This window comes from Cygnus olor, chromosome 2 (genome assembly GCF_009769625.2).
Source record: "Cygnus olor isolate bCygOlo1 chromosome 2, bCygOlo1.pri.v2, whole genome shotgun sequence".
Classification (NCBI taxonomy): Eukaryota; Metazoa; Chordata; class Aves; order Anseriformes; family Anatidae; genus Cygnus; species Cygnus olor.
The window spans coordinates 21,873,205-21,900,097 of NC_049170.1; the positions used below are offsets into that span (position 1 = coordinate 21,873,205).

General features: G+C 43.7%; 1 protein-coding gene and 1 long non-coding RNA gene across 2 annotated transcripts in view; both read left to right on the plus strand.

Moving 5' to 3' along the window:
* The first annotated feature begins 1,712 nt into the window (after positions 1-1,712).
* On the plus strand, positions 1,713-18,229 carry LOC121066107. Its single transcript, XR_005817512.1, has 3 exons — positions 1,713-2,567; positions 14,419-14,615; positions 16,721-18,229. It is a non-coding gene; the product is annotated as an uncharacterized LOC121066107 (long non-coding RNA).
* Positions 18,230-22,168: 3,939 nt separating this feature from the next.
* Positions 22,169-26,893, plus strand: part of ST8SIA6 (ST8 alpha-N-acetyl-neuraminide alpha-2,8-sialyltransferase 6) — a 46,903-nt gene continuing 42,178 nt past the window's right edge. Inside the window, exons 1-2 of the mRNA XM_040547992.1 lie at positions 22,169-22,413; positions 22,569-22,664. Of these exons, the coding sequence (XP_040403926.1) occupies positions 22,184-22,413; positions 22,569-22,664 (326 nt within the window). The 5' untranslated portion in view covers positions 22,169-22,183. The remainder of the gene's footprint in view (positions 22,414-22,568; positions 22,665-26,893) is intronic.

Below are 26,893 nucleotides of genomic sequence, written 5' to 3' on the forward strand. Positions count from 1 at the left end.
TTACCCTCCCACTCCTTGCATCAAGGAGTATTCCTTGGTTTGGGAGCTTTTGGAGAATTCTGAGTTACAGCTTCTGAGTGCAGTGAGTCATTATTACAACAAAAGGTAAAAATTAAGACACTGTGAAGAAATAGTACACGAGGGAGGGGAAAGAATCCATGTAGCCCACTCTCAGCCTACCTGCACATCACCTAACTAACAATGTTGCTCCAAGTTGGCACGTTTCAGTCTCTTTCGTGGCCCGTTGTCCTAATTTGCGTGACACCAATCTATAATCAAGTGCACTCTAGGACAAATGTTTCACTTGATCTAGTAAGTCAGAAACGTAGTAAAAAATATTCTCGACACTGAAGAATCATAATACAGCTCTCCGTACAAGAAAAAGTGTCGGTCATTTTTTCAGCTGTTGACAGAAGTGATACAATAGTTATGAAGTATAAAACCTTTCTCAGAAGGTGATATTCGGCTGTTTGTAAAAATATTAGTTGGAAGCAGGAAAAAAAGCAGTAAAGTTGAGCTATAAGCTGATTGTGAAGAGGATCTGTGCTTCTGGCAGTTGATGCTTCTTAATTCCAGTGGGGGAATATGTGCATGCAAGAGCCCCAGGGCTCACATCAACTCAAGAAACATTGCACTGCTCCCCTAGTAGCCGCTCCCCAAATGTGCTCTTCTACGTTTGCAGAATGAACCTGACTAGTGACTGGTGTGTTGTTGGCAGCAATAAATAACTACCGGGAAGGTGGTCATTGGAAGCCCTGAGACAATAGAGATGAAAGAGACAAATGATTATTTTCTTAGTTAAGAATCACAGCTATTTTGAAAGGTGCATCATGATGAGCAGAAGGCAAGGGGATCTACCAGCAGTTCCGCAGGCATAACTGACAGCAAGAGATGAAGCAATTTAATGATGTGAGAGACAGCCTCCGGAGCGAAATAATATGGAGGACAACATGTCTGGAAGGAGGGGTGGTTTGCTTTTTTTATTTTTTCTTTTCCCAGTAGCTGACAATAGCAGCAGCAGGAGGTACCGGAGGGTGAACAGACTGGGGGAGCCGGGATTATCAGCAAACGACAGTAAATAAGTGACTTGAAAAGGCTCTGGGTCCTGGGTGGCTCTTAGAATAGTGAATTAGGACAACAAAAGCAAGAGTGTACTTTGAAAGAAAATATAAATGTACTCTTCCACCTGGCCGCGTCTGAACCCTTTCTCATCTAATAGATCAATGCACAAAGCAAAGATCTGTTGCATCTTTCATGTGGCTACGCTGTTCTATAATAAAACTTGAACAAACAGTTTTTGTTTACCAGCCTTCTGGAGAAGCCACATCTTTCAGATGGGAGTCTTCTCATGTCCCTGTCTCCACCCTACAGCAGCAGAGGGCTAGATCTTCCCTTGGCATTGAGGAAGCTGCACCAGCATGCAGTGGTGAGTCTCTAGCTTCTCACTTTGAAAGCAAACTTTGTCATGGAAAAAAAAAATCTTTAGGTATTGGGTATGGGGAACAAAAACTGGTTTCATCAAGCCAACAATTTTTGGTGGTCTGAATTGATGGAGTTTGCAAACAGACCTGAATTTTGATCATCGCACTCGGGTAAATAGCCCACTCTTCCCTTGGATAAACAGCTTCACACAATTGCATTTTCCTACTTGGTTGGTTGGTTTTTAAAAGTAGAGTTTGTCAAGAGAAAGAAGAATTTGGTAGGTGCCCTGTAGAGTGCCTAACAAATAGCTTTCTGAATCACCTTGTTTTCTGCCACTGGCAATCTCAGAAGGAGCTTGGGTCAAAGTACTGTGAGTCAGGGATTTGTGGAGTCATCAGCATATGTTTTAAAACATTTCCTGTTTAGTCAAGTACTTATCTTTGTCTTCATACCACGTTCTTAGCATCTCTTTTACTGGATATTATTTTGGGGAGGCAACAGCAGCAGCAAAGACATAGGCAGTAACATGGAGCTCTGACCTCTGACAGCAAAACTCCCTTCTCATTGTAGAGACGACAACTTTTCAAGTCTCAAAACCTTGTCCTCGCTCATGAAAAACATAAAAAACCTTAATTAAGCTGCCCTATCACGGGCAGCCCAGCTCTGTGCAGCCCCAGGTTAGATATGAAAACTCTTTCAGATATATCCCTCCTGTCTGAACATAATGTCATGGAAAATGAAGTATGACAGTCAAATCTGTCGGTAACCATGAGGAGAATAGTAAGTCTTCTCCCCGCTCCCGACACGTCTGATGTTCACAGCGGCGGTTGGCAGAGCTGCTTCATTCGCTCATTTCCTTTGCTGTGAGCCAACATTCCCAGTAGCGTCAGGACAATTTTAGAAGCAAAATGCACTCAACTGAACTTCGTCTATGAAGAGATGAACAGGTGCTTATAGCTGAGTTTTCAAGTCCATATATTACCTTGATGGCTTTTTTTTTTTTTTCTGTCTGAAATGGAGCAATTTTTGAATATGGGCATTTAGCCAATCCCCGAATCTCAGGAAGCAGTCTCTCCAGAATTTGTTCATTCTGGGAAGAAATGGAAAAGCAGAGAAGAAGATAGGAGCACGTCTGCAGCACACGGGTAACTGAAATAGGTGAAATAATTGTTTGGCAATATCCAGAATGCCTTCTGGTGTAATAACGCTCTCTCTCAAGCCTGCTTACTAAATAGATTTTAACTTATCTTTGCTTTGCTACACTGAATGATTTCAGATTATATCTCAGGAAGAAATAGGGCTGAGGACATCCACAGGTGTAAACAAGTGATAAGGAAATGTTGTGGGGAATCAGGAAGAAAGGAGCTGGATGTTGTGTGGGTCTGTATGAGGAGGAATGCGTGGACAGCCTGACATATAGTCTGGGGGTTCAGATTTGGAAGCGTACAGCCTGCAGGCCTGAAGATGTGTCAGCTGATGTGCTCCAATAGAATCGGAAGCAGCAGAGAGCCCATACTGCTGAGCAGATCATCAGACGCATAAATCAGCGTGAGTCTGGCTGGCGAGTCTGAATGGACACCCACACTGGCAAGTAGTGCCATGCAACAGGAGTAGGTCCGCAGAGTGAAACAGTTGGCACTGGGGATCCAATGTCCACGCTATTCAGGGTGGGGAGGGGAGGAGGAGGAGGTTCAGATTAAATTAAACACGAGGACATGTGCTCCATTCGGTACAGTCCAGCACATTAGGTACAGTCCAGAAGCATGTCTTCATGTTTAATTTAATCTGAAAGCAATCCAGCTTGAGCACCCTGAGACCGTACCACAAAGCAAACAAAAATAGGGTTGACAGGGTGGCTTGCTTTAAAAACATGTTCTCTGATGTCCTGCTTTCTGCTGGAATGGAGTTAGTTTTCTTCCCAGTAGCTGTATAAATCGCTGGTATGTATGCAGCCTTTTTCAACTTCTCTAATGATATAAAAGGATACATGCCATCTGCGTGCAAATCTTTCCTGCAGGAAAGTTTGGTAAGAGGTGAATTAGTACCCATGGAAAAAAAAAAAAAAAGCAGTGTTTGTTCTAGAGTTATCTATTTAGGATGCCAAAGATTTTCTCACGCAGCTCTTAACAATTTGTAAAATACTACAGACCCACAGTTCTGTCTGGAAAACTTCCTTTGATTGCCTGCACACGCATCTGTGGGCTCTTGCACAGCAGATCTTTGATCCCCCTGCTGGGTCCTTGGGTGATACTGCACAACGAGTAACATAAACCAGTTGCTATTTCCTCTGATCATTAATCACTCAGGATTTCATCAGTACTTAACTGAGATACCTAAGACTCCCTTATAAAGACTATAAGATTTCTTGTGCTTGGAGCCCTTCTCCCTTTCTAAGGCACTTACGTTTTCTTTTTCTAGGAATAGCCTCGGTGATAAAATGAGTCACCTAACTCTTTGCCAACAGGCAACACGATGACTGACACTTATATGGCACCTTTCATCCTAGGAATGTTTAAACCTATGCCTGGAATCCTGCCCTGGCTGCTGGCAGGGCTGTCAGAGTGATGCAAGGACCTTCCCACCAGCACCGAGCGGGGGGTGCGATGTGAGGGTTCAATGCCCTTTGTTGCTGCTCTGAAAAGTGTCTGTGCCCTTGGCTACCTGATCTGTCTGACATGCATATGCATTAGAGAGAGGGTTCTTGGGCTCATAAGGAGGCTAGCCGTGCCCTGGGAAGCAGAAATGGAAGGGACCTTGCATGTTGTTGGGTCAGGCTCCAACACGGCCGCGTGCCAAGAGCTCCATCCTGTAGCGCGCCCCCGCTCTCAGGGGTGTTGCAGAGATCCAAGCAGTTGAGTATGGAAAGGTGAGTGGCACCAGCTCTGCCTTTACTCTGTTCCCGCTGGCTTAACATAAGCCAGACTTGGCTGTGCATATTATGAGAATGAATTACTTTCTCTGGAACGTGGTGCCTAGCACTTCTGTGTGTCTAACCAAGCACAGCAACACTATAAATAATCAGGCAAAGGAAAGAGACGTCGCCTGATCACAGTCTATGATGGTGTTGAGACTAACTCCATTATTTTCTAATAACACCTTTGGGATATTTACTTATCTGTGTTGTCCAAGAGGACCCTTGCTTTATTTCTCATTTAAATTCCTCACTAATGTGTGTCCTAATTGTACTCAGGAGCTAGGTGGAAAAATATTCCCAGCTCAATTTTCAGCATTATCTCCTGTCGCCATTATTAGTGATTTTCTCACCCAGCTACTAACGAATTCCAGCTCAGTAAGATGTGATTTGATAACACTATAGAAATTGTTACTGTAGCATGGCAAATTTCCTGAAAAATGAAGATAACTTTTTAGATAAATCAGAAATAAGATAAAATGTGAAGGTCCTTCCTGATTTTTTTAGTACTGACTGATTATCCCTAATACTGTAATTAGGAAAAGGGTGTTCAAGGAGTAAAAGAACAGGGTCTATAAGCTTACAGATTGTTGCACTACGGCAAAAGGAAACGTGCCTCTTACTGAGCGTAAATGTCACTCTTCCTACCTTTTTGTGCGAACAGCTAGGACTGATGCCATGGCTGCTGGCAAGGCAAGCTGCGATCCAAAGAGGGAGGCTTGAATATTGACAGGTAAAGCACAGCACAAAAGCCAAAGTGCTTCTATACAATTGAAATCTATACTTCAGTCATGGGCCATTAATTAATATCTTGGTGCCATTCTAAATTACTGTCATGTTACAAAAGTAGAATGACACATTCTTTTTGGCAACTCAGCAGCAAATTAAAGAAGAAAAAGCCAGTAGGAATTCTTAGATGTCAGACTGAAGACTGGAATTATTTAATGCTAATAAGGAAGCCAAAAGTGATCTGCAGATCTCAGAGAGAAGACTAGGAAGTATTTAATATTAATATTGGTAGTTTATGGAATGCTCTTCATGGACAGAGTCATGATGCAAGACCACCTGAAGAGCACACACCTCAGCCGTTCCTTCAACCAGCGTGACAAACACGTACCTGGCTTCTACATTACAAACTGCCTGATTCGGAGAAGCCTGAAAACTGCATGAGGGAGAAATTAGAAAAACGAAATTGGACCTCATTTTTTCTTTTCTGAAACTTGAGCTTCTGCAGGGCAGATACAGAAGTTCTTAAATGAAAGTGTCAAAATTATCAGATGAAAGTAATCATTTAGTTACAGAAGAAGTGGGTATTTCTGTAGCCAGAAGCAAGCAAGGAGGACAAGAGGGAGATGTAAGTGGATAGTGTCGTTCAGCATGAATGAGAGCCCTGGGCTTTTGAGTGCCTGTGCTCATCTGCCCGGAGACATCAGTAGTTTGCTGTTTAACGTCCAAGCACCGGTACACTGAACGTGTCTCAAAGATAACCACAGCGTGTTTCATAAAACTGAAAAATTAATCAGAGTGAAATGTATTGGAAAACAGTAAGGTTTTCATTTGCCTCAGCAGTTTCCTTATTAGGTAAAACAAGGTTTTGATTGTTCTCCTAGGGCATACAATACCTCCACATGCTGTAAAATAGGCTGTTATAAAACGAGTCCACGTGACTCGCATACTTCAATGGCCACTTCTGCAACAAATTCAAATTAATAGTTTGATTCCAAGGTCAAAGTCTTATCATTCAAATGACAGCAGCTCTGCCGGTGACCTGTTTCTTTAGAGGTGTGCCCTGCTGTGCATTGCTAGCTTGGCCTGGGCTGACTGGGATCTGGGGGGCGCATGCAAGCAGAGGGCAGGGACCACCAGCTTCCCTTGTGCTGGGTTCCCTAGAAAGTCACAATGCAAGTTCATCCCCCCAGATGCGAAAGAGACAGGCATATGATCAAAATCTTCTGATGGAAAAGGAAAGCACCACACATTAAAATAGAAAGATTAGAAGCTCATAAAACAAAAGGTTGGCTTAGAGTTCCAGATATATCATATTGCAAATGGTCTTTCACAGTTGGCTCCTTTCCGTGGAACCGCTGAATCATTTCCTACTTGGATATGTTTAGAAATGTCAGCTTTTTCCAATTCAATTCTATCTGGTTGCATCACTGAAAATTCAGAGTTGCTCAGTGCCAAAGTCTGGTAAAGACACTTGCGCAGAAGAATATAAATGAATTCATTACCCTAGCAGAATTAGCCTAGTTTAAATAGCACCACCCTCCACCCCGAACAATGTTAGAATAAATATTAAAGTAGGTCCTATTGCAGGAAGAAAGTGTTTCTCTAAATCTGGACTGTGTTTCAGCAAGTAATGCGGGTCTGGGCAACTTTTTAAACCTTGAGAAGTTGTTTTAATGGGAGGGAATGTACTAAGACTTGTGACCTCCAGCTGCAAAATACTCAAGCTGGCATCTGAGCCACTTCCTTGGGCTCTCAGGATTAAAGCCTGCATCCTTCTTACATAAATTTCAAATTGTTCCACGATATCATTTAGATAGTATTCAATTATTAAGTAGATAAAAGAAATCTGGGATGAGAATTAAAGTCTTAATGAGGAAAAAGTTAGGTATAACGTGAAAGCTGCCATCATACCTAGACATGGGATTTATAAGGCATTGAGAGCCAGCTTCTAAGGCATGCGATGGAGATTGATGGGGGCAAACTCTCCTAAACTTAATGAAACAGATAATCCATCTTTCCTCTCGTATTAGTGTAAGAGGGGGAGACTGTCACAGTAAGAACCTGGCAGAGCCCCTTACGAACCTGAATGCATGGAACAAGCCTGTGTGTACAGGGATGTTTCATCACAGGAGCTGGGGCACCTTTGGTGTCTCCTCTTCCTGCTGTCCAACTGCAGGTGGCACTGGCTGGACACCTTATAACAATTTATGGAGTTGAAGACTACTTCCACTCTTGAGAGTTATGGAAATAGCTGGATTCAGGCGATCTGGATGCTCTGTGGCCCTAGCCTTGAGGGACGGGGTGATAAGACAAGAAAATCTGCTGAATTAAGCCTATGTCCAGAACAATTAATTTTGGCTCTGTATGCTCGCTATCAGCTGTCAGCTCAAAGGAGAAGCATGATGGTGATGGATGTTTCAATGCATATTATTGAATTGATAGCTACTGATTAATGACTACTTTCTATCCTGGATCTGAAAAATGACACGGACTCTAATTTTATGCATCTCCTCCCCAAGTGCAGATTATGACTAGGAAAAAAAGAATGAAAAGGGATGGTGAGACTGCTTCGTATACATCCCTATGTCTGGTCTAAATGTAGGAGACTTCCTGGCCCAAGATGCGAGCTGATGGTGTGAGTTCACCCAAATAATAAATCCGGGATGACGTTAAGACAACGCCTGCTGGACGGGCTTCTGGCCTGCCCCCTCCTGCCTCCCTCCCTGCCCTGCCAACAGCAGCTGAAGCAGCTGCGCCCTGGCCAGCACTGCAGTGTGGGATGCCCAGGGCAGGAGCTTCTCCCCAAACACTTCCACAGTGACTTCAGTTTTCAGAATCACAGAATCACAGAATCACCTAGGTTGGAAGAGACCTCCAAGATCACCAAGTCCAACCTCTGACCTAACACTAACAAGTCCTCCACTAAACCGTTTTTTTTTTTAGTGTCAGGGTAATGCTGACAATATGGATGAGAGGGAAAACATCTTCCTACAGGTAAGAAGTCATAATAATATCGAGGTAATTATTTCTAGTGTTTTGTTGCCACCTGTAGCAGCAGTGAAAAAAAGCTTGACCATAAAGCAGTGTTCATGAACACGTAATTTCTGTGATGACATTTATTCTCTATCCATATCATATTTGCTGTTTGCAGAAGTTAAATTGTAAAGATTTTATTTTTGTCTCCATGAAAAAAATGGAGTTTTATGAGTAAAACAGCCTGTGAAGATGGTCAGTGTGCCACTACCCCCTTTAAACCATCAGAAACAAAACGCAACCTGAAATTCTATGATGCTCAGATCCTTTCTTTTTGCTATCTATTATTTATATTCATTGTCAATAGTTTATCAGTTCTGGTCTGTTTTTCCACTTCAAAGAGCTTGTTTTTCATGCATACAGCCGTACAGTAGAAAAAACAGAGTGATCAATGACCTCAGTACAATGAATATAACCCACTTAAAATGACCTTTTTGCATACAATCCGCAAGCTGAAAATTTCTCATCCCATTTATGCAAAAAACATTTCAGTGAAATGAAATTCGTTTTCAAATCGAAATGAGTTTTTTCTTCCTGTTTTGAGTGAGGTGTATGAATGAATTCTTGCAAATAACAAATAGACTGGTGGAAATCAGGATGGGTTTGTAAACAGCCCACAAAGAGGAAACATTGCATTCTTCTGATAACATAGCCCTCTTCATAAATATTGTAGGTAGTCCCACCTAACCACAAGCTGTTCATCAGCATTTCTCAAAGTGATGAATGGCATCTCACCATTTCATTCTCTTTCTGATGATCTGTTACAGCGGCAGCAGCTTTTATCATAACTCTGTAAAGCCTTCTCTTTCTTGCAGTCTTCCTTGTCTTCCTTCTTTTTCTACAAAGGCTCTGAAAGGAAGCCTTTGTATGTCAGGAGATGCTAAATTAACATAATATGCAGCACCTATAAATAGTTCCTTCAAATTAGATTCTTCCACAAAACCTTGAAGTGATATTTCTTACATTTTTTCCTATAACAGTGTTTTTAGTGTTCTGATCTATTTATCCTGACATTTTCTTTGGCTATTTTTCAGTGTTTTCATTCAGCTACAGGTGAAAGATAGTCAGCACCTTGGTTATTGTATCTTGAATTTGTACAAGAAGACCTTGTTAGAAATGTGGCTTGTAATATTGGCAAATTAATTACCAAAGACAATGAAAAAATGTCCTAAAGACAGATATTGGAGACCTTTGATATCTTTGTAAATTGTGTTCCTATTTTTTTTCAGTCTTTTTGAGGATTGCTTCCAGATGTAAAGGAGTAGAATAGAAAATAGCTCATCAGCTTGGAAGCATTAAGACAAAGATATTTAAATCAATGGCTGGTATGAGGATGATAAATGAGAAAATGTTAGTCACTGTTTTCACACTGTGAAGATCATGTGGTGAAACTATCAGAGATTTAATCCAAACAAAGTAGCAGAGTGTTTTTTTCACGCAATGCCCAACCAAAGTGTGGGATTCAATTCCACGTGGTGAAAGGCGTTTAGACAAATTCATGGAAGACAAATCCCTTATTTTTTTTTAACATGACAGTCTGGAAATCACCAGTAACTCAGAGATTCCACAGTGCTTTGACTGCTGCAAGCTGAGGAGTTATACAAAGGGAAAGCCTTCTCTCTGTATCCCCTGTTCCTTGTATTTCTCCTCTTGAACATGGTCGGACAAAGGAACTAGGCTACCCTAAGTCACGGTGGCTGTTGTTATGGCCTTAAATGTGTGACAGCTGTTGTCCAGCTGTCATTCTGGAGGCAAAGACCCAGCCGTCAGGACAGCGTGTATGTGTGTGTGTGCTAACACTGATCTGCTCGCTTTCATAACAGCCTGGCTTAAAAATCTGCTCCCTGAATACGGAATTAATACTGCTGTTGACTGAGGGTAGTTGCCACCGGGTTGTCAGCTCTGTAAATATCAGCCACTGTCAGGAGGCACCAGTTCCAGACATGCCAGAGAGCTCCTACCTGGTCCGCGTGTGGCTTGCTGGAGCGGAGGATGTGCCTTATCCTCTGCTCTGCCTCATCCTGATGGGTTTGGGTCTAAGGATCAGATGGCAAAAAATGGGTTAAAAACTATCCCCATGAACTATCCGAGTCTCTTGAGAATATTAGCTGCTTGCCACTGCTGGATACAGAAAAAATGACTGATATTGTCAAGCACAAATTTTTAAAAACTGCATAGGAACACAGCAATTCTTCCAAAACATTTGATCTTTTTTCTCTTGGATTTCTTTAACACTCCAGAGGTTCCTTCCTTCCTTTCTCTCTTTCTTTCTCTTCCTTTCTTCCTTTCTTCCTTTCTTCCTTTCTTTCTTTCTTCCTTTCTTCCTTCCTTCCTTCCTTTCTTTCTTTCTCTTTCTTTCTTTCTTTCTTTCTTTCTTTCTTTCTTTCTTTCTTTCTTTCTTTCTTTCTTTCTTTCTTTCTTTTTTTCTCTTCTGCAATTTTAAGGGCTGAGAATTTAGTTTTTAAAGAAAGAGCTCAGCTTCTCAGAATCTCATGACTCCAGTGACTGAGCAGTGGGAAAAACACTAAATATCACAAGATGAATAATTAAATCCTAGGCATCCTTCAGCTTCTTGAGATTTTGTCCTGGGAGTATTTTTCTGATCTCAAAAACAGCTATCATTTTAATCCTGGCCAGGGAAAGGCAATCACCCCTAATCCAATTTAGTTTAGGGCATGCAGTGAAGCCAACTCATGACCAAACCATTTGCATCTCTAATTCTGTGGCAGTATAATCTATTGCTACATCATGGGCTAATTACTGATTCCAGCTCAGGTATAAAAATAAAGTGTATTCACATAAAGCATACACTAACAAGTATCAGACGGCTTATCAAAGAGCGTCTATTTTGTTCAAACTACGAATAGCACATGCGTTGAAGAAATCCTACGATAACTATTATTTCAAACTATCATGGCTCCTCGGCAGATATTTTTTGAGAAAAGGTGGAGAAGCGTGGCTGGAGTGGCTGAAGAAGCATGCATTCTTCTCGGAGCCAAGCTCCCTCTTTTCTGCGATAGAACCATCTACACTAATTAATAGTTCCCCTTCCATAGAAAAGTTGCTTAGTAAAGAGGAACTTAATAAATTAAAACAGCTTTGAATGTTTTCCGTGATGGAAATTCTTTTAACACTTCTGCTTCTTTAGCTGAATACAATGACTCAAATGCAGCATAGCAAAGTTCTTGAAGCAAATTGACAGGAGGGTTGTAGACACAGCTTTCATGCAGGGCTTCAGTTCCACTGCCAGTTTCTAGAAGTCTTTCCCTTTTTTATTGCAGCTTAAGGGTTGTTGTTACAGCGCTGCCAGTCTTTGTTTTAGGGAGTTCGGCTCCAATTTGTTTGGCCCCTGCAGGACAGGCCTGCCGCAGAGCCCTGCCAGAGGCCTCGCGTGTGGCCAGGCCGTGGGCCTGCTGGTCGTGCCTCCGAGGTTTCTGCATGCTGCGTGCCTGGCTCTTCAAGCTCTGTTCAGGGGCTTTATCTGCCGTAATCACCTTGCACATTTGTGGCTCAGCACAATGAAACCACTGGCAGCTTATTTTCTTGAAGGAGCATGCTTAGCTTGACAGAATAGGGGATTTCACTGCTTTGCTCCTCTCTCAGCTTTCTGGCACATCACAGCACATAGCCACTCATTAAATATTTTCTTTCTCATCAATGTAAAAGAAAATTTAAACCCATTATTCTTCCCAAGCCTCTGATAACCAGGGAAAAAATAACTTAGACGAGAAGGGGCTTTCTGTAACCTCAGCACCACAGCAAGCGTGTTCTTTGTGACATTAATACGACCACTGCCACCAGCCAGCCTGGTAGAGCTCCGCACGCACCCCAACACCTCCCAGACTCAGAGGACCAGAGCCCTTCCCAGCCAGGGGATGAGTTCCTCTGGTGAGGGTAGGATTTTCCTGAGTGTCCCTGCCAACTAATTCTGCTCTCTGTGAAATTTAGCAGCCAAATCCCCTTTGATTTCAGCGGCAAGTGCAGATAAACTCCCACCCTGCTGTAGCCCAGAGGGTGATGGCGGCCATTTTCTACAGGAAAAGGGAAGGAAAGATAAAGGTGAATTTCTGCACTAATTTCAGAGGAAACTGAAGTAGGCCAAGCAAATGCACCAAATGCACTTATTGACAGGATAACTTATGTCAATAAGAATATTTATGAGGGTAAATAATATAAAAAGAGGGGGCATGCTGCTGTTAGCAAACAGATGGCAATGCCTGAAATCCTGCTTCTACTAAAACTCTCACTACTTTGTGCTCTCATGTTGCATCCTTTAGTCTTACATGAAATATCATGTAAATTGAAAGCCCAAACTCCATAGCCCTACCAAATCTGACCCACAGTTGCTAAGAAAGCATAGGGAGCCATAACTCCTTTCTGGGGCATTAGTGCAGCAGTGGCCCTGAAGTGCAGCAATAGCCCCTTCATTATGAATAACACTATTTCAAACTGTAATCCCATTTCCTTCAAGTTTCCAAAGCACTTTTTTATCAGGCCAAACTGTATAGATTAAATGGCTTCAAATTAGAAGTTGAAGTGGGATGAAGAAGGGATCTCTGGGTTTGGGTTTTGCAGGGGTGCACAGTGCTTAGTCTGGAAAATTAACTTCTAGAAACATCCATGAAGTTCATGTAGTGTACCAAGTCTCTGTGAATTATTTTTCCCAAGTAATTAAATATGCAAGTGCTATTAAAACCCAGAATTGACGAGCCTAGTCCATGTTAAATCACAGAATCATTGAGGCTGGGAAAGGCCTTCAAGATGGGGCTTGATTCAATCACGTCTTCAGTAGAAGTTATGTACCAAGCTATGTAAGAAATACTTAAAAGCTTGTACCTGTCTCATGACACAAAACATTTGAAAAAAGGAAACAATCTGCATTTTCAGATGAGGACAGGAATGCTTTTAATTCCCCTAAATCTCTCTCACTATCAGGCAGGAGGGCTTTATCTCACTTATAGCCAAACAAGTTTTTTTTGTTTGTTTGTTTGTTTGTTTTTTTTTGTACGAATGGTAAGAAACCTGAGCTTAAATATGTTCTCATTTGGATGAGGTAAATTTCTCCCCAGAAGTGAATGTCTTTCCTTTAAATATAAGTGGAGCCAGGGAGAAGGATTCAGGTGTGGATGTGTATACTTTAAATGACTGTTATCTGATCATATGAAACCCAGCCATGCATCTCAGCTGTGCCCATAAAGGTTGTCATTCATATCTCTTTTTTCAAGATCTTTTAAATAACTAGATCTAATGAGGTTGATGCTTGCCTGTAAAATGCATTATTTGAGCCTCCTTTTAAAAGCAGAGGTCCTTACAAATTTTTGTACCTATAATTGGCAAAACCAGCTTGTTTGTACATCATTAATTCATCTTACATTTTATCCTGCCTAGGAGAAAACAGTATCTGTAGGCTGTTTAGAAATAAAATGTGGATGGGAGGTTAGTTTTCTAAGCCTATATTTAATAACTTACTTAATTCCCCAAAACACCGTGTGTGTAAATATCAGAGAGGTGACTAAATGTGGAATCAGGAATCTAACATAGATTTCCAAATAATATACAGTCTTAACCTTGTGTTTCTAGAATAGATCGGTACAGTCAAAGTGGGAGTTCTGTCACTTTTTTGTTACACTGCCTTGACCCGTGAGTGCAGATGCCATAGTTGGAAAAAAATAATGCCTACTTGCTATAGCTGGAAAAGACCAAGAGTGATTTGATTCCAGTGTGCCCACCCCACAGAGCACTCTGCCTTCCCAGGGCTTCTTCACCCAGTGACTGGGCAAAACAGGGCTCCCATCCCTGCTGTCCCTCCAACATGTGCTGCAGGACGTGGCCAGGATGATGCCTTCTGTTAGGGCAAAAGGAACAGACACCTTTAAGCACCACCACTCATTTCACATCAGCCCCAAGGTCTCAGCCAAGCACGGATTCAGATCGGTGCCTTGTGAGTGCAATTCTCCATGCTCCCAGGCTCGTGCCTACCTCCCCTGATTCCCTGCAGAACCTCTGGCAGCACCTCCCCACTGCCTACTGGGAATTGCGCACTCCCATGGTCACACGTTCTCTTTTGTTTAGCCTGAAATACTTTTACCTTTATTACAAAATTCCTGCACTAGCTTTATGAGTCTAGATAAAATATATGCTCGATAAATGTAAAATGTCAGTAAATAGGAAAATGGTATTTATAACTGGGCTGCTAAGCAATCATTAAAGAGAAAAAACATTGAGCTATAGTGCTGTGTTGCAGCTTTACAGATAATATGGTGTCTGTACAAAGAAATCAATATGTCACAATTTTGAATTCCTTGGCACCTTTTAATTTCCAGAGATCGTCTTTCTTCGGATCCTGACATGCATCACAGGCAGACACGCAATGAGCCCCATGACGACCACCGGCTCCTGTCTTGCAGGGCTCGGTGCGCTACGTTCACAGCAGCTCTTTCGGGTACCTGCCACTACGTGTTAGTCATCCTTTGCTAGAAGCCAACGTGCCACGGAACTGAAAACATGCAATTCAGTGCAGGTAATTTAGTTCACCGAGTCTGAGAAAGGGACCTAGTTCCAGTTCCTCCTATCTGGACTGAATCTGTGGTCTCAATCTCATTCCTGGTGAAAAGATCAATTCTTCACGAGACTATTGCATTGTGGGCGTTACTGAAGACTGGGCTGCAGAAGGAGGGAAGGAGTGGTGCAGGGGCTGAACCTGTTCCCGAGGAAAATGCAGGCAGAGTAGTTTGGGGCAGTACGGAGAGAGGCTGCTGTGCTGCTTTGCTGCTGCCTACCCTAGCCCTGTCAGCTGCCAGCAGCACTCGTCCAGGTTTTCATGACCGCACCCAACAGCTATCAATAAAAGCACATATTGCCTGCTTGTTAAGTTCTCAGTTTGCTCTTAGCCACAGCCACACCGAGCCCGAGCACATCTGGGAAGCCTGAATAAATTTTCTCCAGCTGTAGGTTTCAAGTGATGATTCCTTGCTTTAGAATCGCCTTTTACACACAGTCAGCTATTCGGTCAAATGCACACTCATGCAATATGCAAACACAAAATTAAAAGCAAAGGATTTTAAACATGGGTATTTAAAATGCACATCTCCCCAGCAGCATGATAATGGGACTTCAAGCATCAGCCCTCTCTCTGATGGAAGTGCCTTCCTCCTTCTCCCCACTGCTCCCCTCCGCCCCTGGGGCCCCGCAGACCCTGGGGTACCACCGAGCTGTCCCCCGCACCAAGCCCCCACGGCCCCCTCAGCATCCCCTCGCCAGCTTCCCGTCCCCAACTCGCTCCCTCTCTCCCCTTCAGGTCCTCCCAAACACTGATTCGCTTTTAGTCTCTCCTAGCTGATGTGTATGCCAATATTATTGAATAAAAATGACTCAGAAATGTTGTATGTAAACCATACACCTAATGAACTTAGTCCATTAGGCAGACTTGTTAACTCGTGGACAGCCCTAATGGCACCTAACGTAGTGTGCCTCCAGACAAGTACTGTGGGTCTCACAGCGCTCAAGGTTAAAAAGAAGGTGGATCAATCTGTAAGTACCCACAGAGAAAATGAGCACGTACTACTTAAGTCTCACCTGGGAGCCAGGTACTGAATGCCTGTTTTGGAAAATAATGCTAAATATAAGAGCATTTATTGATCCCTCTGTTGAGATGGCACTCGTTTTTTCTGGGCTACATTTGGTTTTCCCCTTCGCCAGACCTTAATCCTGTCAGGACACTGAAAGCACTGGATAATAATAAACAAAAATGTACTTTCTCTGGAAGTACAGTAATTGAGAGGGAGACAAATATGTAATTGGCTGTCTGAGAACCATAAGAGAGATTCTGGCTTACCCAGCACATGGATTTAGTGAGAATTGCAATATATGTTAAGAGCCTAATGAAAGCGAGTCAGGAGCGTAACACGATCAGCGGCGTCTGTCTCTGAGGCACAGCACACCGGTGTATTTACCGAAGAGGAGAAGGTAACATTTAAATTATTTGGACTTTTTCTATTATTACTGTGTGAATCACAGAGGAGATGGTATTTACATACGGACGGATCTGGCTGTGGGGATGCAGCGCTGTACATAGCACCACGAACTGACAGGACAGAGAGACAGCTCAGCACAAACGATGGTTTGCTGGATGAAGGAACAAGCCCCAGCTCCTTCCCGTAGCCTCACCTGCCCTGGCCAAGGCACAGATCATGGTTTCTCACTCCCAGCCCTGACTGGGGCAGCACTGCTCCCGGCTGCCCTCAGCCCTGGTTCCCCCACCACCTTCCCAGCCTCAACATCACGGCATTACCCTGACCATACACCAGCACCGGCACAAATCCCACTGCTCCCGTGGTGACTCGTTCCAGACTGCAGGCTGCCAGCCACTGGTATCCTTCCCAAATGCCTGCACGTCTTGCCGGCTGTTGAAGTTGCCTGGACATATTTCTGTTTGGAGGTAAAGGCTTTCAGTTCCAGTTCAGAAATGTCTCAGGGTGTTACTCGACAAACAGAAATACAGAATTGTCTGGGATTTTTTCTCTCCCAGGCTTGGTTTCCCTGAGGTTCCCGAAAAAGGAAGGCAGCCCCGATGCCAAGAGGTATTTTATCACATGGCTTATTTTCCTGTGTCACTTCTCTTCCCAGGGTGTGCTCTGACAGTTGTTTTTCCCTGTCGCTGCATGAGTATGCCCCCACCCGGACGTTTCGTGCTGATGTTTCGTCGTGGAGACATACTGACCTTTCAGATGATTTGTGCTTCACTGGAAGCAGGAGACTGGCCCCAATTTAACAGAGATATTCATGTGTTTAAAGCCAAGTCTAAAGAACCTTGCTGGGCCCTCCAGCACCCTCAGGGCAGTGTCCTCACCTCCGACGTGACCTCTGGGACGTGGGCTCGGCCCCAGGTCCGCTCCCAGCTGGGCACCTACTCTGCAAACAGCTTCAAAAGGACGTGGTAATGGAAAATGGGGAATCCGGGATTTGCAGCAGTGATGTTCCTATGGAGTATTCAACATTTTTTTACTGCAGAATATAATGGGAGAATCAGTCTTATGTGAAAATAGGTTTAGGTTGCAATCTGGGCAGTTATATTTTTAACTCCGTTTAATGAGGTTAATGGCTTTTGCTCAGTTTAAAGACAGACATCCTGTCATCCTGGTTCCAGGTTCCTTTACACCCATGAGTTTATGGTGCTCTGTATCACATCTGCTGCTTTCTTCAGTACCAACAAAGCAATCTATACCCATACATCATCAAATAATGTGTCCTTATTTTATTTACTGTACTCTATGTGAATTTCTACAGAAGAAATGTAAGAATGGGGAAAAAAGGCCTCCAGCTTTTTCCAGTGCACTATGATCCCCCCAAAACAGCTTGGAGATGGGCCACAGGCCACTGTCTTGGAGGAAACTCAAGAGGTAATCTTCCCATGCCAAGATTAGGCCTCATACAGTCATCCCTCTCTTTTCTCCTTCCCAGTAATCCCTTCTCTCTGCATATTTACATCATCCATCTATTTATTTTTGTAAGTTGTGGCTCTGATTTCCCATAAGCATAAGTGATGCTGACTGACCACTGCAGCCCATCACTTGTATTAAGGATGACTCTGACTCCACCATGGCCTCTCACTCTTATTGCTGAGTATTTTCTTTGCACACTTCAACAAACGTGATCCCAAATTAGATTTTTCTACAGATAAGTAGCTGGACACATCATCCATACTCAGCGATGGAAAGAGATGTTTAGCTGGACATAATTACCTCAACTGTTGACCATCCTGCCTGCTGAGAAGCCTTGTGCTACGTGACATCCCTCCTTCTGCCGCGCAGGCATTTTCAGAACAGCTGGGAGCTGCACCATCCGCCTGCATGCTGATCTGTGACGAGTAAATGTTGCTCAAACAGTTTTTGTCAGCGTTGATTTACTTGCTTTGTTTGTTTGTTTGGGGTTTTAATAATAGTATTAAAAGTCTTTGCTCCTGATGTATTTGACATTGTGCCGTTGGTCCATTAGGATTTGTTTGAGTGCCGTGCATTATTTTTAATTTGCATTCACAGTATGCTCTATAATAGCTCACCCTTGATTTTAGCAATGGATGCTGTGCATTTGTATTAACAACAGCTCTAATTTGTGCAATGTGTAGCAAAATTCTTTACAAAAGAATACTTAGCACTTCATGTCCTTTAGCATAGGAAACCAGAGTTTCCAAATAACAATATAATTTTTTCTCAGAAAATTGTTCCTGGGGTAACTGTAATGGGAAAGATTTCAAATTGGATGGAAATCATTGACACAAGCTGCTGTCGATGACAAAGGTTTACATGGTTTCAAAAGCAATTAGACACAATTATGGAAGAAAAATCTATGAAAGGCAACCAAACCCACAGATAGCTGATCTATTGATTGCTGGAAGCTGAGAAAGGATCTAGGGATGGATCGTTGCATGCCTCTTCCCCAGGAGTCTGCTGCTGAGTGCTGCCCGAAGAACATGCTGTTCTCACCTGACCCAGTGCGGCCTTTCTTATGGTGTCACGTTAAGAAGTCACGCTGAGTGCATTTAGGAAGAAGAGAGAACAGAAAAAGAAGTCTTTACCTTCAGGTTAACAACTTGCAAGTTGTCAGGAATTCTGCATTAAAATCCTCCTTTGTATCTAATTAGTATTCAGATCCTCTTCTTCCCATTAGCTTCCTTCGGAAGAACATACACATTGGATTGCGCTACAATCACGGGCATATCAACACCAGCCGTGCCCTTAATTGGATGAAGGCTTGCATGGTTGCTGGCAAGAGAGCACTGATTCTCAGTACAGTTACTGGCCTCCAGTTTGCTTATGCTACAAGGTGCATTTTAGACAATGAACGTTTGTCTGCTGTCAGGCGGGATCACGGTTATTGAACAGTGGAAGCTGGTTACCTGCGTAACCTAAAGAGAGGAATCTGGAGGAGCACGAACAATGCATTCCCCTGACATAAAAATCATAGGCAGTTCGCAACAGTGAATACCATATTTGTTTTCTGCACAGGAGGCCAGTCCTACCATCAGTGTGACATCTTATGAGACACTCAACATCTTGAAGAGTTCTCCGCGTGCCCTCTTTTCACCTTGACTGTGGAGAGTGAACAGTGCCTCATGGGCTAAGCTGTCACCAGCATTCTTGATGACTATCTCAAAACTGGGGTACTTGTAACTGCTTTGAAACACCCAATACTTCAGCGTGTTTTGTCCAGACCTTGACACACTGTATGCTGGCTTAATTTAGTTATTAGGTTATTATTTTAATAAAGCCCAACTTGTAAGATCTGAAAAAAATACTGAAAAATATTAAGAAAAGACTGAACAAAAGCATAGCACCACCACCACCATGAAGTACTCAATAGTTTTGGATTTGGCTTTCGTTTTTGTTTGTTTATTTTAAATGAGGCTACTTGTCTTTTGCCTGGATATTTTGATCTTGGAGTTTGGCAGACAGCAACTCAGTTTTTGCTGCTTATGACTATTTAAACCATGCTGCCTGGAACTACAGGTAGAAAGAAATAAAAAGTTGTGAAATTCAATGAACCAGTGACTTCTTCCCAGTTTGAAATGCATTTTTATTTTATTGCTAACAGCATCTACTTCCATTGATGCCTAAACTAAGCACAGTAGTCTCACACCCACGCCTCACTCTGGAGACGTCCATGTTTTACCACAATGTGGGACTCCAGTTTCACTGAATGCCTTTGGTACCTTGGTCCTCCTCCTAATTGTACCAACTCCCCTCCCCTCCTGTTTGGAATAGCTAATATCCCTGTGACAGCCACTGCTTAGATGAGAAGGCAGCATTAGGAAAGCATTTAATGAACATTAATTGCTTCTTAATATGATTTAGCCGCTGGAAATAAGGCGGCTGTACCAGCACCATGTGACCAGGCAGTCCTACAGGCACCACCAGGCTCCTTTTGAGATGCAGTCCCGTCAACCTGAGGGGAGCAGCCCTTCACAGATGATACCCAAGGCCGTATTTTATTTTTCCAAATTAGCAGCTAAGTAGGATTGTAGGAACTCGGTGGCAAAGTCATCGTGACACCACCTGGCTGATTAGTGATCTCTTCCTTCTGTGCAAGCCAGCAATTAGCAGTTCTCGCCGACTCCAGAAGCTAATGGGAATCAGAAGCTGGGGGCCACTGCCAAGATGCAGCAGCTTCCAGCTGTCAGGAAGGGGATGGGATGGGACGGGACACAGTCCTCTTCTGCATGGCTTCTTGGGCACCTGTGCCTTTACCTTTTTGACCTCTATGCTAGGTTATGGGAAACTGTTGCTCTTGATGTGACAACACAATGGAAGAGACACATACAATAGTTGAATCCAGCATTCCTAAATTCAAATTCTGATTTACCATCGATTCTTGACTCATCCTTTAGGTAGGTCATTAAACTTCTCTACTAAGCTGCTCTGTCAGAAAATTAAGGCTGTTAACACCTACAGATACTGTGACAATCAATCAATAGGCATTTGTAAAGTTGTTTGTAAACAATTGCTAAGCCTAATTTAAACAGATATTGTTTATTATCTTCCCCTTTTCTTTGCAAGAACTTCAACATGATGCAAAGATTAACCTTTTGATCTGGGGGAAAAAAAACTGCTGGTATTAGATCAGTGTTGGTAGCAGACCTGTAGCTTGAAATACAATGTCCTTACCTCACTAATTTTCCCATGGATTAGCTGACAAAGATACTTCAGAACTCATGGGAAAACTACTTCAGAGAGAAGTAATACTGAGTGGAAAAAAACAGATTTATTTTCTGGACTGTAATTCTTAGTTGTCCTTCCTTCACACCTCATATAGAGTATCATTAGACATTTTAAAACGGAAGATTTATTGGTTTACATAGTATTTAATGGAAATTGCAAAATAGTTTGCTAGGATCTACTAAGATAAGCAGAAATCTTTGCATTTTTCTGAGGTAACAGTGGAACTGAAGTTTCTATTATCTACTAACCAACAAACACACATTTACCTTGAAAAGCTTGACAGTATGTCCATGTTCACATACAGTGCCAGCTGGGTTTATACCACAGGCCTGAAAAGGAAGTCAATTTCCCAGAAAAGGTGATTTTATTTTTTCCCCCAAGATGTTTACGATTTATGACAGACTCAAACCAGCAAACCTTTCCAGGACTTCAGAAGCCTTAATGCTGACTTCTGTTTCTGCGTTATGACTAAGTACTTCAAAGCCAGGAGGAAGGCTGAGCAGCCTCTGAGGGGCTCGGTGAGCCCAGGCAATACTTGCTGCCCCTCGCCATGCCAGCCCACAGCTGCTGCCAGCACCCCACGGCGCTGCTCTCCGGTGCCTTAGCAAGTGCCCTGGAACAAATAATGAGATATTTCCTGGTGTAGAGCCTCACAGCTGGTGCTGTGCAGTTCCTTTGATGGACCATAGGCATGCTGCGGCTTATTGCAATATCTAACCACTCACCAGCCACATTACCGAGTCCCTCGTTATTTCATTTATATAACTACAACAGGGCTCTCATTTTTGAGACTTCTGAGCCACTGATTTACAGCAGAGCAAGAACGGAAGCTCAGATGTAACAAATACAGAAAACAGGAAGGATACAGAAAAATCTGCAAATGTAAGTTGTCAGCCTGCTCGCTCTTACTTTAAGACGTAGCATCTCTATTATCCATTCTCTTAATAAAGGGTGCCTAATTAAAGGTGCCTTGTCATTTGACTTGATTTCTCATAGCAGCGCTTGGCTCCACGCAAACACCATTAATGACAGAATTCAAAAGAACTGCAAGCTTTACCACAGATTTATTCACCGAGGGCAATGACAACACGTTTTATATAAAAAAAAAAAAAAAGCAGGCTGAGTGTTGTAACTAGAGTAAGACAGAGACACTACAGCGCGCCGATCTGAGCTTACCGCTCCCCTCCAGGACCCTCCCCCTGCCACCGCCTCGGTAGAGGACCCGCTCCCCACACGGGAGCCCCCCTCACCCCACAACCGGGAAGCCGAGGAGGCAGCCCCACAGGGCTGCAGCCCCACACGGCGTCCTCCCGAGGGGAAAGTTGGGCGGGAGGGCGGGCAGCGGCACGGCACTGAGGCGGGAAGGGGGGTGCTGATGGCGGCGGCGGCGCAGGGCGAGGGGCGGGGCGCAGCGCCCCTGTGCTGCCATGGCCGCCTCCCCCTGCCCGCCGCCCGCCTTAAATACTATGGGGCGGCCGCAGCTGCGGCGGGAGCTGCCGCCGAGCGCACCATGCGGGCTGTCATCGCCTTGGCCGCGGCGCTGGGCAGCCTGCTGCTGGCCGCCTGCCTCCTGCGCCTGGGCGGCGAGCGGCCGCTCCGCGCCAGGTAGGGCGGGGAGCCGGGGGGCGGCCGGGGGAGAAGGAGCGGGACGGGGCGAGACCCCCGGCCCCGCCGCCGCTGCCCTTCGCGGACTCGGCTCGGCGCGGCTCACGGCCGGTGGGGGCTCGGCACCGGTTTTGTCAACTTTGTTTTCCCGTCAGGGGCTTGGAGGAGGAGGCGGAAGGAGCGCCCGGCACGCCGAAAGTGGTGCGAGCCCTCAGAGCCCCCCCGCCGCCCTTTCCTCGCACCGGGAACAGGTACGGGCTGCTCGGCTGCTGCTGCCGGCGGAGGTGGTTGCGTTTGTGAAGGTCTACAGGAGCACTAATCTGCCCTTGCTCCGACTCGTTCAGCCTTTTTTTTGGGGGTGGGCATCTTAGCGTCCTAATAGCGGACAGCTTATGGGGCTGAGAACGTGCAAATTCACTTTGACTGGGACATATGGTCCCCTGGTGGGGCCTCGTAGTGACGGCTGTTGCTCGGACACTGGTTTTGAGCCCAGTAAAATGTTGTGTACGGCAGCTTGGTTACAGCCGGTGCAAAAAGTCCTGACAGACACCTTCCAGCTATCTTTATCTGCCTTTCCATGAAGGTGGGGCTGGAGTTGGGCAGCGCTGTGACTGCGTTTGTAACCTGTATCCTGTTAAAAACACACATTTCTCCTCTAAAATCCAAAATGGGCTGAAAGCCAGATGTGCAAAGCCTTTTCCATTTCGTGGAGCATCTTCTCAGGAGTCCTTTAGTCTGTTCCCATGCCTTGGTCTTTTACATCAACTTAAATCTTTGCTTTACAGCCTGCTAATTTACACTGGAAGTTTAATAAGAAAATAACTGGTTAAATCAGCTGTGAAACGAGTTGTGTCTGATGTGCAGGTACCAGCAGTAACACCAGTGTTTTTGTTCTCGAGCCTTTGCGCACTGTAGGCAAACTAATAGTGCAGAAGGGGATGGTGCATCCCCACATGAGATGCTGCTATGTGAGAAGTAGTTTTACAGTATTTTTGCAGATATTGTCTTTTACGTTATATGACCCCATTAGCATTACAGTTCCAATGGGGGGAAAAAAACACAGAAAGAACATGGGAGCTGGGTCTTTAACTGAAGCTGTGATGTCCTGGCTATACTGAAGTCAGTGGTGACACTGCAGGCAACCTTTCAGCCAACATTTCATCTATTTTAACTGAATTTTGAGGTTGAAACAACATATGCTCTCCTTAAGTGAATGGAAGTGACTGTAGTCTTAATAACCATTGCAACAGCAACGTACCCTAACAGTAGGTCTATTACACGTTTCCAGTGAGAGACCCTTGTGCTCCATACCTCACAATTTTGAACTTCCATAAGTTTGTAACATCGTTCAAAATCAGAGTGAAAGGAAAGAACAGGAGCATTTGCAGACTCCTAACAGCTGTTATGTTCTTCTAACCTGCTTCTCTTTCCTTGTTCATTTTTCCCTTTCTGCTTTTTTTCCTTCTTTTCTGCTCCTTACAATTTATTGGCTTTGCAGTATGTGCTCTGTTCTGCTTTTTTTTCCCTTTTTTTTTGTAGCTGTCACTCCATTCTCATTTCCACTCTGTTTTGTGTTATGTCTGTGGTTCCCCCCTGCAACCGTCTTCTCATACTCTGCTTTTCCCTGCTTGTTTCTGAGCTGCAGTCTCCTGCCACTCAGCTCTGTGTGCTAAACCATGGAGTCAAATTGACTAGAAATGCTGGCAGAGAGCACTTCAGAGAGCAGAATCTAGCCACTTCCCATCTGCTATTAGTACACACACAACTGGAGCAAAGAAAGGGGAAGCAACACATACCAGAGAGGGTTGAAAATTCACCGTGTGCATGGGTCAGTTGTTAATCTCTGTAATAAGGCAAGCGAGCGTGAGATTTTAATACATGTTTTTCATTAAACTGCTTGAAGGATTCTGACACCAAAGTGGAGCTAGTTTTCCTCAACCTGAAATTGTATCTTTTAGTGACTAAGTGACTGCAAAAGTACAGTAAGTGAAATATTCTTCCAAAAAGCTTCACTTCACTCTAGCTCCAGTAGCCGTAGAGTGGAGGGATGGCTTGCTGGCTGAGTCAGAAAGAGGATGGTCTTTCTCACCTGAGTGACTGTGCTCGGTAGGCTGTCCTTACAGGAGTTGTGGCGCATGTTTGGCATCTGAGGAAAGAGAGAGTGAGCTGCGGGACCGACCAGGAACTGCGACTTAATCCAGAGAGCAGCTGGAGTGGGCAGGGAGCCATGCTTGTAGGGATTTCATCCAGACAGCAGCTGGACTGGGCCTGGCTGAGGGCCATGCTGGAGAGATGTGATCCAGAGAGCATCTGGACTCGTTCAGGAGATTCAGACCAATCCCTCAGTGATGGAGATGGATGATGTGCGCAGTAGGAATTAGGTTCCAGTTCTCGGTGGGATTTTGTTGCAATATCTATGAGTATGGCGAAAGGGCAGAAGAGTCCACGGCTGAAAGAGTTTGTGTAGGGATTAGTGGATTTTCGAATCGGATGAGACACAGTTAGTATGTTGATGCATAAAAGTAGGAACAATCTCTTGGTGCAGGCTTCCCAAAGTGCAGTTCTCCTAAAGTACCCTGAAGGTTTGAATAGTCGTGCTGTGTTGCTGACAGCAACGTCCTCCCCTGTGTAAGAATAAGAGGGTGTGCATAGGTGTTAGGTTAGACTCTGATCTCTTCATCAGTTTGACGCATTTCTCTGGCAAGCTAATATTTTTGTCACCAATTTCAGTGGGAAGAAAAAAAAAAGGAAAAAAAGGCCACTTTCCTTTTTGAACTCCAATCAGAATTAGTAGCCTAGGTGATCTTTAGAATCACAAGCTAACCTTTGCTTTTATCGTGATTTCCTGTGCTGCTGGATGCATATTTCTAATCAAACATCTCTTGAAGAATCTCTAAGACCCTATTATTCTGTTGCCTTGCAATAATGGAAGCTAATCTGCTCTTTCACTTTGAGTAATTCTTTTAAAAGGATGAAACTGAAAGATGAAAGGATGGAAAGCAGGAGATTGGTTCAGACTGTCTTAGATATCTAGGCAGCTACTATGTGCAGCAGTGTTTAATTAGACAGTGACTGGGCACCTAAAGTACTCTGAAGATCTTGGTAACCTTGAAGATGTGGTTTTGTCTCTTACAAGACATTTCATACTGCTTTTCCTTGTTAAAGGTTAGAAATATCAAACGATGTGACTGCCTCTAGTGTGATTTCCAGTTTTTGCCTTGGATTTATTTCACAGCCTCTATCTGTTAGAAGGGTTTCTTAGTGAAAACACAACAATTGTTAGCAAGACTTCTCTAGTAGTTGCCCAGGTTTTTTTTCCATGGAACTGGTATCATTTATACTGCAATGTGATTGTTCTCATTTCTGTGCCTCATACCATCCCCTCACATTTTAAGCTGCAACTGCAGGTACAGCTTAATCTTGCATAAGCCAACAGTGCAAGCAAAAAAGTAATCCTGCACTTGTCCCACCTTTAGACACTTGGTTCTCCTTCCCTGATTGTGGTTGTGCCAGCATATGTGTTTGTGCTAGTGCTCATCACGGGAGAATGTCTATATTGAGAGGATCTAGGTAGTCTTTTCCTTGTCGTGAAGCTGCCGTGAGTGTGCTACGTTAAGCTTGAGCAGAAATTCTAGCTCCTTTTGCACTGTGGAATATAGAGCAGATAAATAATTCCAGCTCCTACCAGGAAGGTGAAAATAGCCTTTTCAAGCACTATGTATGTACATTTTATATACGAGCACTAACAAGGCAGCAGTACACCGAAGAACTGACCACTGCTGTTCTTTTATTCTGAGCGCGTTGCCTATTTTAGGGCACTCTCTTACTGTTTTCCTAATTTACTCTCTGTCTTTGCAGGTTGAAGGCAAGCACAGCGTAGAGACTGTTGGGGTAATTGAGCAGTGGGAGGAAGTGATTGAGGAGCTATGAGTAAACAAGTTAGTATTGATACAGGGTTTCATAGTTCTCCTTTCCCCAATCCCTCCCTCAGCAGCAGATCTTTATGCAGGCCTAGGGAATAAACAACTATACTTAATTAACTATGCTACAGAGACCTGTACATTCAGTCTCCTGTCAAAATATTGCATTCTGTCAGACAGAAAGGGAAGAAGAGATGGGCTATCACCAAGATTATAAACAGTAGCTTAGTATATTGCACAAATAATTTGCTACGGTTTAGATTAGTCAGCACTGGTGACCACTTCACTAATTTTACTGCTGTTTTAGTATTCTTTCCCTTCGTTCCCAAGTGATGCATGCAGACATATTTTAAAAAGCACATTTCTAAGGCATGCCTCGTGTATTAGTTCTGTGTGAATGAATAGGTGTTCAGTTGAAAGCTGCTGCCTGGACACATTTATGTTCTGACAGTGGTGAAAGGTTTCCCAGCCTCTTTCTGTTCTCCTTTCTGTTTGCTTGGTCCAAGTGAAACTGCTCTGTCATTCTGTCCATCATGTAAGATCGTAACATCATTTTAGTG